We start from the raw sequence: 16,894 nt of genomic DNA on the forward strand, positions 1-16,894 counted from the left end.
CAATCATTAAAGTATTGTAAATTTTTTTTTACAGGGTCTAATTCCCTGGAGTCCTTAAACGATCCCTCTAATATAACTTCAGTGCGAAAGAGTATTCTATCAAATAACTCTTGAGCTCTATAAAAATATTCCTCTAAACATTCTGACGAATATTGAGATATCGTCGTGACTGAATGTAGAAGTATACTCAAAGGAGTGTCATCTCCAAATTTCGATAATAAAACTTCTTTAATTGAAGTGTAATCACTGCACTTCCTCAGGGAACTCCAGATAGAAACTGGAACTTTTCGCCTGATTATGGCCAAAAGACTCTTTTCACAATCAGTTTTACCGAACTCTTCATAAATAGAGTCGCACTGACAAAGAAAAATTTCCAAATTATCCTGGCCTGTAAGCTCAGGAATAATATTGAAAGCATAACTGCGATCAAAAAACATTTTGAAAAAATGAAGAAACAATAATTCTAATCAGACATAAATATAAAACCAACTTGCTTATTGTTATCTGCTGTCCACTGTTGGATCCACTGATCGATGCTCCAATTCGATGTTCCTTGGTCGTCCTGCTGCGATGATCTTTGTTGACCACGATGAATGATGTTCCTTGGACGTCCTGCTGCGATGATCACGATGATTGACGTTATTCAGTCACTTGCACTGCACTTGCAGGCTCTTTCAGGCGCTTGCATCGCTAATATTGTCGTAGCAGATTCCAGCCTTGCAACGCTCGTATCCGATGCGTTGATTACGTCCTTCCCAAGTTATTTCCGTTTACTCGGGACTAGGATGACGCCGACCATTGGTGCTCCAGACTCCTACGGTCGCTTGATGAATTTCACCGCTGATCCAAATGGCGTCGTGTGTGATTCAACTGATTACGTCGAATCTCAAGTTTACATCAACTGAGTTTACATGTGATTCATTTTTTTCCGTGTCCAGTAAATTCACTTTATAACGATTCGCGTACGCACACTAGTGCACCATTTGATTTTGCTGGCCGGACAAAATTTAACCTCCGATAATACGCAGAACCACAAAATTAACTTGCGATTTTGTACCGAATCGCACACGTTAAAAAAAAATCTTAAAGACCGGCGTGGTTCTTTAAGCGCTGCCACCAATGTGGAGGTTTGGCCCCGGCAGTGATATTATTAAATAAATACGAGGATATGTTTCCTCTCTGAAGGTTCGTTTTAGACTAACTTTATTTTTCAGGTCTACAGTCGGTTCTCTACCTACAACATTTCTGAGAACCGACTTCTTATCCTAAATGTCGGCGGGAGTCCTAATCCCACGCCGACGCTAGACGAACCGTAATAAAACTTTATTACGGTCGCATCCTGCATTTCCAAGCCACATGCTCATGCGCATCGTCAACACGCATTAAGTGCGTGTAGCGAAGGACGATACGAAACAGAGACACAAACGGTCGTTCTGTTTAGCATGTAACTTGGGAATGTAGTGGTGGTGATTACCACAGTTGCATTCGGCGAACCGATTCCGGCAAATTCTCATGGGTAGAACTGTGGTGATGGTTGATCAGTGGTACAGTTGGCGGTGAATTTTTGGAACCAAAACAATTCTCGTCGACGTGCCAACCGAGCTGTGACGATATGGAGCTGGCTTGATTCACTGAGTTTTGTCCACTTTTGAATGAAGTTCTAGAATTTGATGTTTTAGTCTTTTTCTGTATCAAAATCAAACCAACCGATCTTGTAAACCCAAAAATGTTCTCAGCCCAAACCGCTTCTCCACAGTGCGCTAAATCTCATGATATCCAGCATATTTCACGTAATTTATGGTCCTTTTCACACCCGGCAAGCTCCAAAAGGGCCCCCACTTGCCGCGCAAAATAAGTGCGTTTATTTATTTAGAATTTAATTTATTACATAAACGCGCGCGCCGTCGTTCTCCTTTTCCTAATTTTCGATGTTGTTGCCAGTTTTTCGCCCGCAAGGGGTGTAACATTCTGGAAATTGATATGCTCTCACTTCTTCTTCGTTCGGAGTGGCGGACCCCGAAATGAATTATTCCGCGCGGTCAGTGCCGGCTGAATAATTAATCCTGGACTGGGGAGTTGATTTATGCTGGCTAAACCAGCGGCCAAATAACGACGTCGACTTGTGGTTTTTCGTCTGCGGAGCAGATTCTCGCCCGAAAAATCTAACCCAAATTGACCAAGAAACGAAACCGGCGAGATTCATTGAGATGATACCGAGCGTTAAATGGAATGATGAAGGGGTAATCTGATTTTCGCAAAATGGATGGTTCTTTTCTGTTACACGATTTTCACCCATTTTTCGAACTCAATCACACCACAGCTCTCGGCAGTGTTATCAACCCCTCGACAAAGTTCAAGTACCGTCGTCGTCGCTGGTGTTGGTAATTTTATCGATTCCGGACTCTAAATTTACATAATTTTTATGATATGCACAACAAATTTACGAACTGGGTTACTGAAACGGTTCCACACTCTACCCCGGAGGGAAAGCTCAGAGAGCAAACCTGCGAGGGTGAATTTTTTATGACACACTTCTCGTGAGGGGGTAATTCAAAGCTGCCGGGGGTGCGGGAGGATCATATGCGCCATCAAATTACATCCTACGGAGCGGAAAATTTCACTTTTCATGACTGGAGCGAATAAATCTAAGAGGCTAATAAAATTCCTTGACCTGCTTGGCAGTCAGCTCCTAAGAGAGAGGCTAGTTTTCTAGGATAAAGTTTGAGGGGAACGCACTATAGAATTCATAAATAACAGCTATCTGACTAGCCAAATCTTGAAAACATGTTATTAAACTCCCCCAAATTTCAAAAGTCGTCTTCATATAACTTCAAATGTCGTTGAATCTCACTTCATTTGTTTCCATTTGTCATTATATAGTTTTCATTTGTCTTCAATTATTATCTTATTGTCTAATATTGTCTTTAATTCATTTAATTTTTTTCCATTGATTTCAATTTTACTTAATTTTCTTCAATTGTTATCTAATGGTCATCTAATTGTCTTCAAAAGTGTTCAATTTCTCAATTGTCTTAAGTTTTCTTCAGTTGTCATCAATAGTCTTCAACCTTCTTCATTCAATCATCTGATTGTCTTCAATTGTCATCAATTGTCTTAAAAGTGTCTCCAAGTTGTTTTCAAATTGTCTTGTATTATCTTAAATTGTCTTTAATTTTCTGCAATTATCTTCAATCCTCGTCGAAATATCGAAATAAACTGTCTTTAATTGTCATCTGATTGTTTTCAATTGTCTTCAATTGTCTTCAACTGTCCTTAAATGTATTCAACTGTCTTCGTTTGTCTGATTGTTTCAATTGTCATCTGATTTTCTGCAATTGTATTTACTACCCATGTTTGCATAAATGTCTCATATGCATTTTCTGCATGTTGAGAAAATGATCCTGAATGTTTCAAAAAATGTTTCAGATGGAACAAACAAACTTGTCGTTGATTTTGAATTTATGGACAAAAGTGGTAAATATTATTTAAGTAGCCAAGAGTAACATAAAATAAGAAGCTATTCCAGTATCTATAAAAAAATCGATCAAAATGCGTATGCAAACATGGGCAGTTTAGTTGTCTTAAACTGTCTTCAACTGTCTTCAATTGTCTTCAATTGTCTGTTATTGTCTTTTATTGTCTTCAATTGTCTTTTATTGTCTTCAATTGTCTTCAATTGTCTTTAATTGCCTTTTATTGTCTTTTATTGTCTTTTATTGTCTTCAATTGTCTTTAATTGTATTCAATTGACTTCAATTGTCTTCACCTGTCTTCAATTGTCCCCAATTGTCATCTGATTGTATTCAATTGACTTCAATTGTCATCTGATTTTCTGCAATTGTCTTCAATTGTTTTGAACTGTCTTCAACTGTCTTAAATTGTCTTAAATTGTCTTAAATTGTCTTAAATTGTTTAAAATTGTCTGTAGTTTTCATCAATTGTCTACAACTGTCTTCAATTGTCTTAACCCTTTCAGGCCTGATGGGTCATATATGACCCATACCGAAATTCGGTTGTATAAAATCACACAGTGCTCAAAACATATAACATTGTTCAGCAAAGTTGTAATTTATGAGTTTCTCTACCTAGGAAAAAATGTTTGAGTGGTTGTTAATGGCCTTTTTGACGACCTAGAACATCCTGAAAACCTGAAATTTGGAAACTTCAGAAAATGTTGAAGATAATGCAGGTTTACAACGATTTTTCAAGGCAAATGAAGTTTAGTTATTACCAGTCACATCCTCACGACCATATGGGACTACTTCGATCCCTTTGGATCTCTTTTGGGATGATCTAGGTCCTCCAAAGTGTCCTGGAATACAGATCTTGGAGTCTACCGCCGTAACAACACGATTCTACCAAGTTTCCGATTATGGTTCATATTCAGTGATGTCCCTGGGACCCTTTGGCAACACTATGAGCTATGTGGGTCACTTTTGGGATGATCTGGGTCCTCCAAAGTGTCCTGAAATACAGATCTTGGAGTCTACCGCCGTAACAACATTTGTCTTCATTTGTCATCTGATTTTCTTCAATTGTTTTTCAGTTGTCATCAATTGTTTTGAACTGTATTCAGCTGTCTTCAACTGTCTTCAACTGTCTTCAATTGTCTTCAATTGTTGTCAACTGTCTTCAATTGTCCTCAATTTTCATCGGATTGTATCCAATTGTCTTCAATTGTCATCTGATTTTCTTCAATTGTCTTCAACTGTCTTCAATGGTCTTCAATTGTCATCTGATTATCTTAAATTGTATTAAATTGTCTTCAATTGTCTTAAATTGTCATCAATTGACTTAAATTGTCTTAAATTGGCTTAAATTGACTAGAATTGTCTTAAATTGTCTTAAATTGTCTCAAATTGTCTTAAATTGTCTTAAATTGTCTGTAGTTTTCATCAATTGTCTACAACTGTCTTCAATTGTCTTCAATTGTCTTCAGATTTTTATTTAATCTTTAAATTGTCTCTCATTTTCTTCAAATCACATATATTCAAACAAAATCTTCTAGAACAATGTATTGTAGTCCATTCAAAACATTGTTCTGACCCATTTCCACCACCCAACCAACCACAATAATCTCAACTGAGTCAACAAAACCCATCAATCCCACCGAGAGAGAGAGAAAGTTCCTCCGCGTGCCTCAAACAAACAAAATCCAAACAGCAGATAAATGGAGCGAATAATGACGATAATGAATCGAATGAAAGGACCTGAATCAATCTTTTCTCCACCACTCAGACTCCATCGAGGCTGCCGATGCACTCTATCGGTGCAATTCCGAAGCTGCCTTATCTGGCGCAGAGATCTGATGCTCAATGATGAGTTTGTTTGTCGAGCAATTGAATCAAGGCTAATTTAAATAGAACCCGACGATGCGACTGCGACTCCGTATAGAGGAAAGAAACGTTGTTGGGGGGGAAATCGTGCATCAGTGTCCCTTTTCGGAATTGAATGATTTGAACTGGAAGAGCAAGCAAGCAATTGGCACATGCTAGGGGAATGTGTCAGATGCAAGCAGATGCACCGGTGGGGCCATCTAGGTGGGAGCTTTCGGAGCTTTTTGATCAAAGCTTTTTTCAGAAGTTTGAAAACGTTTATGATTCGAAAGCTTTATGTAAAGAAAGAACTTGAAGCTTCAAAACTTTAAGATATTTTGAGCAAAATTTCAAGTTGTCTCGTTGTCTGTGACGATTTCATATACGAACGTAGTTTCCAGCTTTCAATTGAAAGTTCAGTCAATGTGTCGACTACTGAAAAGGTCAACAAAGTACAGAAAAAGTAGCGTCCTCTCTCCGGTCTGTTTGTTTGATTCATTTACACTCTGATTGCAGATCTTAAACGAAGAAAGGCGTTACTTTTTTTTCCAAAGTGAGGCACTCGTAAAAATAAATTGAAAAAGTCAACTAAGTTAACTTGTGTTCTTGCTGAAATTTAAATAATTTTCAAAAAAAAAACACTTCAAGTTCAACCATTATCTCACTTCGCGAACCAAATCAGGATATAAATCACAATCATAATGAATCCTCTCTCTCGCGCCCGCGTTGCCTTTTGGAAAGTGCACAAAGTCGTTTTTCATCTCGCATTCTGATGGTCGTCCGTTGATGGCTTAATGGCTACATAGCCCAAGCCAGCTAGCCAGTTGGTGAAATGCTCTCTAGGGTCACTCAACCAACGACGGTTGAAGCTTTTGCTCAAACTATTACAACGGATTGGAGTATAACGAGAAGAAAAAGAGTCCAAGACGGGAGGGGGGAAATAAAGAAAACAGATTGCATAATGGTGTACTTTTAACGAGATGCGCGAATAATGAAGTCCATTCATCACCTGAGTCCGAGGAGAGAGCAAGCAGGAAGGGGGGGAAGAAATGCAGACATCTTCATTTCTCCAAACAGACTTGACGCCGGGGGAAGCTTGAGTGAGTGGGAACAGATTTCAAATGTAATCATAATTTCGACGGAATGCAACAAAAGCTGCGTTAGAATTGAAGAGAGAAGGCAAGAAGTGCTTGGATGACCCCTTCAAGCAGTTATAAATCATCGAACGTGCTTGAGTGGCGAGATTTAGCGAAAAAAGCTGAGATGATTTAGGTTGTATCAATATATAATTGCAATTTAAACGAACTCGTTTATGAACAAGAATTTAACAGAAAACACACAACTCAAAACTGAATCTTCAAATTTAAAACTTCAAACATCAAAACTAAACACTGAACCTAACCTAACCTAACCTAACCTAACCTAACCTAACCTAACCTAACCTAACCTAACCTAACCTAACCTAACCTAACCTAACCTAACCTAACCTAACCTAACCTAACCTAACCTAACCTAACCTAACCTAACCTAACCTGGCCTGGCCTGGCCTAACCTGGCCTAACCTAACCTGGCCTAACCTAACCTGGCCTGGCCTGGCCTGGCCTGGCCTAACCTAACCTGGCCTGGCCTGGCCTGGCCTGGCCTAACCTGGCCTGGCCTGGCCTGGCCTAACCTAACCTAACCTGGCCTGGCCTGGCCTGGCCTGGCCTGGCCTGGCCTGGCCTGGCCTGGCCTGGCCTGGCCTGGCCTGGCCTGGCCTGGCCTGGCCTGGCCTGGCCTGGCCTGGCCTGGCCTGGCCTGGCCTGGCCTAACCTGGCCTGGCCTGGCCTGGCCTGGCCTGGCCTGGCCTGGCCTGGCCTGGCCTGGCCTGGCCTGGCCTGGCCTGGCCTGGCCTGGCCTGGCCTGGCCTGGCCTGGCCTGGCCTGGCCTGGCCTGGCCTGGCCTGGCCTGGCCTGGCCTGGCCTGGCCTAACCTAACTGGCCTGGCCTAACCTGGCCTGGCCTAACCTGGCCTGGCCTGGCCTGGCCTGGCCTGGCCTAACCTGCCTAACCTGGCCTAACCTGGCCTGGCCTAACCTGGCCTGGCCTGGCCTAACCTGGCCTGGCCTGGCCTGGCCTGGCCTGGCCTGGCCTGGCCTGGCCTGGCCTAACCTGGCCTGGCCTGGCCTGGCCTGGCCTGGCCTGGCCTGGCCTAACCTGGCCTGGCCTGGCCTGGCCTGGCCTGGCCTGGCCTGGCCTGGCCTAACCTGGCCTAACCTAACCTAACCTGGCCTGGCCTGGCCTGGCCTGGCCTAACCTGGCCTAACCTAACCTGGCCTGGCCTAACCTAACCTGGCCTAACCTAACCTAACCTAACCTAACCTAACCTAACCTAACCTAACCTAACCTAACCTAACCTAACCTAACCTAACCTAACCTAACCTAACCTAACCTAACCTAACCTAATTCCTAAAGTTTGTCACTAATAATAATATCCAAACCAAGGTTGTTAACGATCAAATTATCGAGGCTTGATAGCGATAACGGTAGTTCTATCGTTATCGTCGGGTTATTTCAATAATTCTTATCGCCGATGATGGACGATAACTCATTTTTTAAATCTTTCTAAAATCGATCTAATTCAAATATATCATGTTAAATTTTCAATACATACACTAAGAATATATTTTTTTAAACCATCCATAAACCACGGAGACACGTCAGGGGGGTGGGGGTTTCAGGCATAGTCCACGCTCCATACAAAAAAGATTAATTTTGTATGGAAATTGATCACGGTAGATCTGAGATTTGAATAAATGTGCACGTGGTTTATGGATGGTCCGTAAGATTAAGAGTAAAATATGTACTTAAAATTGTATTTTTTTGTGTTTTTATTCACTGTATACTAAATCTTTAACAAATTACCATATTTTTCCGATAAAAACTCAGATTTTTGAAATATGCAATATGGGTATCAAACGAAGCGTAATTTTGAATGCTTTATAACTTTATTAAATTTTTTAATACTAAAATTTTCACAAATTACCGTATTTTTTCGAAAATACTCAAATTTTCAAAATATGCAATAATTGATACCAATATTATATACAAAGCAAATTTTGATGTTAGTTTTCAGTTAAATTTTAATGAAAACTTTACTACTGAAATTTCCAGTTAGTTTTTCGCTGAACTTCGCTTTAAATTTGTATGGAACTGTCAAAGTTTGCTAAAATACCAGCTAGTTTTCTTTTACTGAAAATTGCAGTAGTGCAGAATTCAGTAAATTTAATTGAATTCAGAAATGACAGTTTGGTGCAACGAAGCAAAATTTTGTATGCATTTTTCGCTTTATCAAAGCTTTTTTTTTTGAAAATACTAAAGTTTTCACTAATAACCGTGTTTTTCGAAAAAAAAATCAAATTTTTAAAATATGCAAACGGGTATCAAGCAAAGCAAAATTTTGTATGCTATATCACGTTAATAGAGTTTTTTTAGAATATAATAAAATTTTCACAAAAAAACCGTATTTTTTCAAATGTATTCAATTTTTTATGATGTGCAATATGGGTATTAAACGAAGCGAAATTTGGTATGCTTTTTTATTCTTTTCGAGCTTTTTTGTCAAATTTAATAAATTTCAGTATTTTTCTAAAATACTCAAATATTCAAAATATGCAATATGGGTGTTAAATTTGGTATCAATAAAGCGACAAAACGAATTTTCAAAAAAAACCTAATAAACTTTAAAATCATAAAACATTTCCATTCGTTCGCATTCATAGTGCGAATTATGAAATTTTGAGTATTTTCGTAGAAATGTGGTATTTTGTAAAAGTTTTAGTATTTTACAAAAAAACCTTTAATAAAGTGAAAAAAAAACACACAAGACCGATTCTTAGCGAAGCTACACCAAAATGTCACATTTTTCAATTTTCAATATGATTTTTAATATGAAAAAAATCATATTTATTATGATGCAATAATTGCAATGTGCTTTAAATGCGTTTTCCTACCTTAAAAGCCAAGAACATTGACCAAAAGTGGTCTGCAAGCCATTGTACGGGAGAGGAGTTTTTTCATAAATCTGCTCCTTTCGTTGTCCCATCACGAAAAGAAATGGCTGGCAAAAACTCAAATTTCATCCAATTCTTTCAGTTCAAGGAGCAAAAGATTCGTTTTTTAGTTTGTGATAATGTGTAGAAGAGCAAAAGTTTTTAAAAATCAAACTGGCAAAACTGTAGCGATTTTTGTAGTGTGCCTTTTAAAAGTCCAGTTTTACGATGTTGTCCCGTCACGCTAAATTTTTATTTCAGGGGAAGCACAGGTACTATACGGTTCATTCTGCATGATATTTATTTGTAGGAAAATCAATTATCTTTCCAAATATGTAATAATATTGGGGGGGTTTCTTCTTTTATTTTGCCGCTACAGCCAAAACGCTGAAAAAAACTAGGATTTTTTTTTAAAAGGAGCCGAAGAATCGGTCACAAAATTTCGCATCGCTTGTTACCCATATTGAAAATTGAGAAAATTTAGGCATTTAAAAAAAATACGATATTTTGTGAATAATTTTGAGTTAATATTTAATTTATACTTTGCAATTTACTACATTTTCAAAAGGATACTCTTAGTGAAAGCATTGAAAATTTAATATGATATGGTTGAATTAATTGATATAAGAAAGATTATAAAAATGAGTTATCGTCCGCGATAATCTTATCGCCGATAGAATTATTGAAATAACGATAACGATAGCGATAGATTATCGTTATCGCCAGACGATTATATTATCGACGATAATTTTATCGATTAACAACCTTGATCCAAACACACCACTCACTACCAAATATACTCTCTCTTCTTCTCGTTCAATCTCACTCTGACCGATTGCGCCTTGTCGCTCCAAGCTGATTCAAAATCGTCTGCAAACAGCTGTGTTTTAATCATTGATTCGATTGCTTTTAATCAATTATTTGTATTTTTTTTTTTTTCAAAAATGTTTTTGTCAAACCATCTCACAATTTTCAAAATCTGGCAATTTTCACTAAGTAGGCGGCACATTCCATCTGAAAAAGGCATTCATCAACTAGACCAGCAACCGGCCTGACCTTTTGTCGCTCGATCTGTTTGTTATTCTCAACGACCTAAAGGATACTGATGTTGATTCAAACTGGCGAATGGTTCATCACGGTTGCTCTCATCGCTCATCGCCGGTGTGGCTCTGTGATGGACTTTCTCCTGGCCTTTTCTCAATCCACCAGCAATCAGCTGACGACGACGGCGATCCGGAGAGTGTAAAAGTGCATTTGCAAATCATTTAAATAAATAATAGAATAAAGTTTACCGGGTGCAAAATCCATTAGCCAGTCACTTTGCCATTCAAATGAAGGTTGGCTTCTCTGGCGATCCATATCTCTTGCCGCTTGCCACCATAGTGTCTACTTTCACCGTTGGGGAGGAGATGAGCGTCTGGCCGACCGTTTGTCTGGCTGGCTGGCTGGCTGTCTGTCGTCTGGTGTTCAGGATCATCAGCTTTTCAGACGGATGCCACCAGACACTATCCGACCAGATTTGACGCGAGATGTTTGATACGTGATGATGGCTGCAGGGATGGTAAAATAATTTGGCATTTGTTTCGAAAACCTTCAATCAAAATTATATCAACAAACACTAAATTTTAAACCAAATTAAAAACGTCACAAAAATGAAGTTAACATAATTGAGTCTCACAGGTAATAATATTCTCAAAACGAATGATTCCCATCCCTGACCCCTAGCATTTCATTAGAACAGTGCGATGGCAGATCCTCTCACTGCAGCAGGGAGGAAACTTTCCGGAAATGCATCTTCTCCGATTCTGGCGAGGCTGATTGCTGTCAACAATCCTTCCACAGCTCACCCAGTCTGACAGTCAAAAGACACAATATATATATTTGCTCCAAAGTCATTCCCCCGGAGGGGATTATTTCAATGTGTGATTAATGTGGCTTCGTCTCATTGATTTTGCAAATTGTAATAAAAGCCTCTTTGGGTTTCTCTACTTAAATAACTTTGCTTCAATAGGTTGGAAGAGATGTCGGAATACTTACAATTGCAGTTGACTTAATTAAAAATCTTCCATATGTACAAATGCTTACAATTTTTCAACTGACAAATCCGTCGAAGTGCCTTCCAAGTAGCAATGCTATGAAGGAGTTTTATTGTTACAAATGAATCGCTCTTATTTAATTACACAAATGCTTTTCACCCATCACAATGGACGAATCCAGGGTTGATCCCTGTCATGAAATGTGCATTGTAATCACACATTGTTATTTGATTCACAGCCATCACACGAGGGCTTCACCTTGCGTAATTAGAGGCCTGCTTCTGCTGTAATCATAATTGAATGACAGCCGCCAGGCAAAACCGCAGTACATAATCCAAGCTGATTTATAGTGTCACACACAATCACACGATGAAGGCCATTTTCTAATTAAATTCTCTTCTTGTTTTTGTTGCAGGAGCTGTTTGGTAGGACCACAGCTGGAGATAAAAATTTGTACACTAGGAACTGTGATAAACCGCATTGCATATCCCGCTGACTACTGCCACCTGGAGGGCGCCGGAAGACAATCGCAACCGATGCCGATCCGGTGGATGGCCTGGGAGAGCGTACTGATGGTAAGTGACAGTGATTCACCGTAAGGATTCACCTTCTTCTTCCTCGGTGGGGAGGGCTTTCAATCTCAATCTAGGTGGAGGTTTTTGAAATGATGACGTTGATGGCGGTTGTCTATTTGGAAATCGTGAGGATAGTCAATGGATAATAGATAAACAGAACTACAAAGTTACATTTATTTGAGAAAAAATACATGATTCACGTGAAAAAGTGTCTAGAATTCAAAACAGTCGGTTGATGAATAATTCACAATTTTCAATTAAAGAATATCCATCAGTTATTTCATGATTTCATGAATTCGTGAAATCAAATTATTTACGAATTCATTATTTCTTTTCAAAGTTAAATATTGTTGATATCAGACTGAAATCAAGTTTTAGGTATGAATTACTCTGGGTCCTTAATAGAAATCCATGAATACACTCAACTTCAACTTCACATCTAAGACAAAACCCAGCCTCACTAGAATCTATTTTTTACCAATTTTCAATCACAAAAAGCATCGAATTTTTTTTAATCTTGGTTTTCATAATTCAATTTGTTTCAAGTGACATGGCCAATAGCATGAACACAAAATTTCTTGGGTTGTTTTCAAAACTTTGGCCTTGTTGAAAATAAATAAGCAATAATTTTCTATAATTTCCAACATAATGATTTGACAAACTTTGTTGCAGTTGGAAAGGTCATGTTTATCAAAAATGGGGAATTCACTCAACAAGTCAAAAAAAGAGAGAAAATTAAGAATAGAAGATAACAGTTGAAAATGTACAATTTGCTAAAAACTACCAATTAAAAATAAACAAAAGAAAATATTAAATCAGTAAAGAAAAACATAAAATAACATAAACCATGTGAAGTTTTCCGTCGAACAAAAGTTACTCAACATTATCATCGCAAAGATACCATACAAACTTGGGAGTTGTCCGTGCAAAATTACAATGAAACCGTTTGAAAATACGTATGTTTTCTAACTGCTGCTTTTTTACAAATATGTCCAATTTCGAGCTATAGTGCATGACTAAGTTATATTTTAAAAAAATAGATATTTTTAAATTACGTACGTTTTTGCAATTTCGTTGTGAAACTACTTACTTTTCCTGTCATTCTCGAACGACGAAACAGCCTACTTTTTCTACCAAAAATAACAGAATCGAATAGTAACCCTTTTCAAAACAAGTTGAAAAAAAATTGAAAAAAAAAAAATTGAACTTTTTAGCATTTGTTTGGAGAACTAATAAATTTCAATACTTTTTTTATTTATTGCTTGACCTATAATTCTGTTCAAAGGGTGTTTGTTTTGGAATTGCAAAAAATATTGTATGAAACTCGTTGAAAAACATGATTTTTTCATCACCCGTCGTATTTATCCTACTCGGTGAATCTCCTTGGATAAATGTACGACTCATGCTGAAAAAATCTTTTTTTTTGCAACTTGTTGCATAAACTACTATTGTTTATTTTGATTAAGTGCATCGTTTCTAAGTTATAGCCTTTCCCAGGTTTTTACTTTAAACAATAATGTATTGTATAATCACTAAAAAAAGTATTTTCAAATAGCTGAGATTTTTTTGCAATTTTCTGCTTTTGACATAATCGAGTTGACCTCTGATTGCTGAATAACGTACTTGTAAAGAATGAAATTAAGAGAATTACATTTTTCTACCTGCAACCCAATTAGCCCCCATTTTTAATCGAAGATTTCGTTGAAACAACTGATCCGATTTTTGATGTCAAAATAAAAGTAAAATCTTCTCATCTTTGAATCATTGAAAATATATATATGTACTCTAAATCATAGTTAACATTACAAAAACTATAGACTTTTTTTAATCTTTTCGAAATTTGCCTCTTAATAATGAAATTCTGATAATATTTTTTTTTATAAATGAAGAAGAAATTTTACAAAGCTTCATTCAATTGACATGAAAATCGGATCAATTGTTTTCAAGATAACGTCACTTCAAAAATTAGGACTTATTCGGATGTACCGTAAATCGGGATGACTTTGATAGGATTTCAATTAGTTTTCGGAATAATTTCCAACATGTAAGGTTTTTCTCAAGATTATTATTTTTAAAACGTGTACTGGGGTAGGTCACACAAAGTCCATGCACTATTTTGGAAAAGAGTATTTTCAATAGTGTTTAGAAAAAAAGTTACGTTAAAAATTCTTAGTTTTAATTCCGGGATCACTTTGACAGTCATATTTTTGTTTAAATCATATTTAAGATGTTCAAACTTTATTTATACGTTAAATGTACCATCACTAAAGTAGCTGATGTAGTTTTTACGAAAAAATATCAATGTTTACATTTAGTTAACTAAGTTTGTAAGCTTTTTAACAAAATGCATGTACATTTTAGGTAAAATTGTTAAATAGTCGGAATATTGGCTGAAATTTGTTCAAACTAGTTCTGTTCATAAAATTTTCGATTTATATTGCATTTTGTACTGAATTTGAAGCACGAATCACAAATTTTCACATTTTACATGAAATTTGTTTAACTGAAATCGCCTATAAATTTGGAGATTTTTTTTAAATTGTGTTTCCAAAACACATATGGGTAATTCTCTGCCAACTCACACAGCAGTTGTCCCGACCCCTTTCGATTGGCGTGAAACTTTGTCCTACGGGATAACTTTTGTCCCTGATCACGAATCCGAGGTCCGTTTTTTGATATCTCGTGACGGAGGGGCGGTACGACCCCTTCCATATTTGAACATGTGAAAAAAGAGGTGTTTTTCAATAATTTAAAATTTAATGTATAATTTGAATAATTTGAAACTTAATGTACTTTTCGAATCTACATTGTCCCAGAGGGGTCATTTTTTCATTTAGAACAAAATTTTTCATTTTAAAATTTCGCGTTTTTTCTAACTTTGCAGGGTTATTTTTTAGAGCGTAACAATGTTCTACAAATTTGTAGAACAGACAATTACAAAAATTTTGATATATAGACATAAGGGATTTGCTTATAAACATCACGAGTTATCGCGATTTTACGAAAAAAAGTTTTGAAAAAGTTGGTCATCATCGATCATGGCCGTTCATGGTCACCCACGACAGACACGTTCGACGAAACAAATAGACACGCAAAAAGTAACTTTTTCAAAACTTTTTTTCGTAAAATCGCGATAACTCGTAATGCTTATGAGCAAACCCCTTATGTCTATATATCAAAATTTTTGTAATTGTCTGCTCTACAACTTTGTAGACCATTGTTACACTCTAAAAATAACCCTGCAAAGTTAGAAAAAACACGAAATTTTAAAATGAAAAATTTTGTTCTAAATGAAAAACTGACCCTTCTGGGTCAATGTAGATTCGAAAAGTACATTAAATTTCCCAAAAAATGACATGTTCCAAATTTTTTTAACAGTCGAGTCACGGAAAATGGGAGGATTTTCAAAACTTTTTTAGTGTTCTTTTCGATGAAAAAAACGTTTTTTTCGAAATTCTGAGTACGCCATCAAATCGGGCGTCTAATTTTACATAAAAGTCCCTTTGACACCAAATTCTATCTCATCACCGTTTCAGGCTGCAAATTATTGAAAAACACCTCTTTTTTCGCATGTTCAAAAATGGAAGGGGTCGTACCGCCCCTCCGTCACGAGATATCAAAAAACGGACCTCGGATTCGTGATCAGGGACAAAAGTTACCCCTTAGGACAAAATTTCACGCAAATCGAAGAGGGGTCGGGGCAACTTTTCCCGATTTCGTATGAGTTGGTGGAGAATTACCCTTATGTAAAAAAATAGAGAATTTTCACATCTAATTTGAAATTTCTTTGACAACAATGGACATATTCTATTTTTTTTTAAAGATAGATTTATCAAAAAATATCTTACAATGAGTTCCAACTTGAAATGCGTTCAATAATTTAAAATGACAGAAACACAAATGAAAAGATTGATTGATAATTGTTTATACACTTGAAATTGAATCTAGATTTTTTTCTTGGTGATTTTATAAAACTTTACAAAAATCTTTTTTTGTAATCATAGCTTGGTCAAAATTGAAACGTCCGTTATGCACTATAGCTTTACAATTTAGCACTTTTATTTTACTAAAACAAGTCAAAAATTTTTGAAAGACAAAAGGGGTGAGATGGTCAAAATCGAGTTTTTTTGTGATAAAAAGTTGAATAAATTATGGGATATTTAACGGTATTCTTTGTATTCTGAAAATTCCTTAAATAACTGTATCGAAAAAATAAAAAATGTAAAAAAAAATGTTACATGTGTTTTTTGCAATCAACTTTATGAAACGTAAAATACACTAAATATAACTAATTGTTGGTCAAAAAGGAAAGTTAAAAATAATAATTTACCGTATCTTTCTCAAATTGGAAACCAGTGATAAAAGTTGTCGAACGAACGATATTTGAACCATCCTAATACAACCCGTTGCACTCTCTAATCCCACAATGAGATTGACACCTGTCGTGTCCATTCTACAGCTATAACCTTCAAGTGTGTGTATAATGCACCCTCCCACCTGCAATCACCTGCCCAGATATCCTAGTGTTACTAATTAATTGAATTCTCACCACCACCCACTCCTACTCTCACTCACTTCTTGCAGGGCAAATTTACATCAAAGTCTGACGTGTGGGCGTTCGCCGTGACGCTGTGGGAAATCCTGACGTTCGCCCGGGAGCAGCCCTTCGAGAATCTGAGCGACGAAAAGGTGATCGAGAACATCGGACACATGTACCAGGACAACAAGAAACACGTAAGGATTTTAATTTGATTTTGATTACCTTCCGCGTGCGAGCTCAAACCGTGTGTTTGGGTGTGCTGATAGTGTGCTGCGGTTTGCGACGACTTTCAGTTTGAGGGCCGTTTTGGGATTATCTGTTTCGGGGTGGTCGCTTTCGCGAACAACTCGGACGGGGCCAAGGGTAGGTGGGTTGGCCTTTCATTGAATGGTATCGAT

The 16,894-nt window shown here is 37.2% G+C and overlaps 1 protein-coding gene across 2 annotated transcripts in view; it reads left to right on the forward strand.

Moving 5' to 3' along the window:
- Window positions 1–16,894, forward strand: part of LOC6043622 (discoidin domain-containing receptor tyrosine kinase B) — a 473,878-nt gene that overhangs the window by 435,834 nt on the left and 21,150 nt on the right. For both annotated transcript variants that reach the window (XM_038257913.1, XM_038257914.1), the window contains exons 15-16: window positions 11,797–11,956; window positions 16,541–16,690. In XM_038257913.1, coding sequence (XP_038113841.1) covers window positions 11,797–11,956; window positions 16,541–16,690 — 310 coding nt within the window. The remainder of the gene's footprint in view (window positions 1–11,796; window positions 11,957–16,540; window positions 16,691–16,894) is intronic.

Source organism: Culex quinquefasciatus, chromosome 2, assembly GCF_015732765.1.
Source record: "Culex quinquefasciatus strain JHB chromosome 2, VPISU_Cqui_1.0_pri_paternal, whole genome shotgun sequence".
Lineage (NCBI taxonomy): Eukaryota > Metazoa > Arthropoda > Insecta > Diptera > Culicidae > Culex > Culex quinquefasciatus.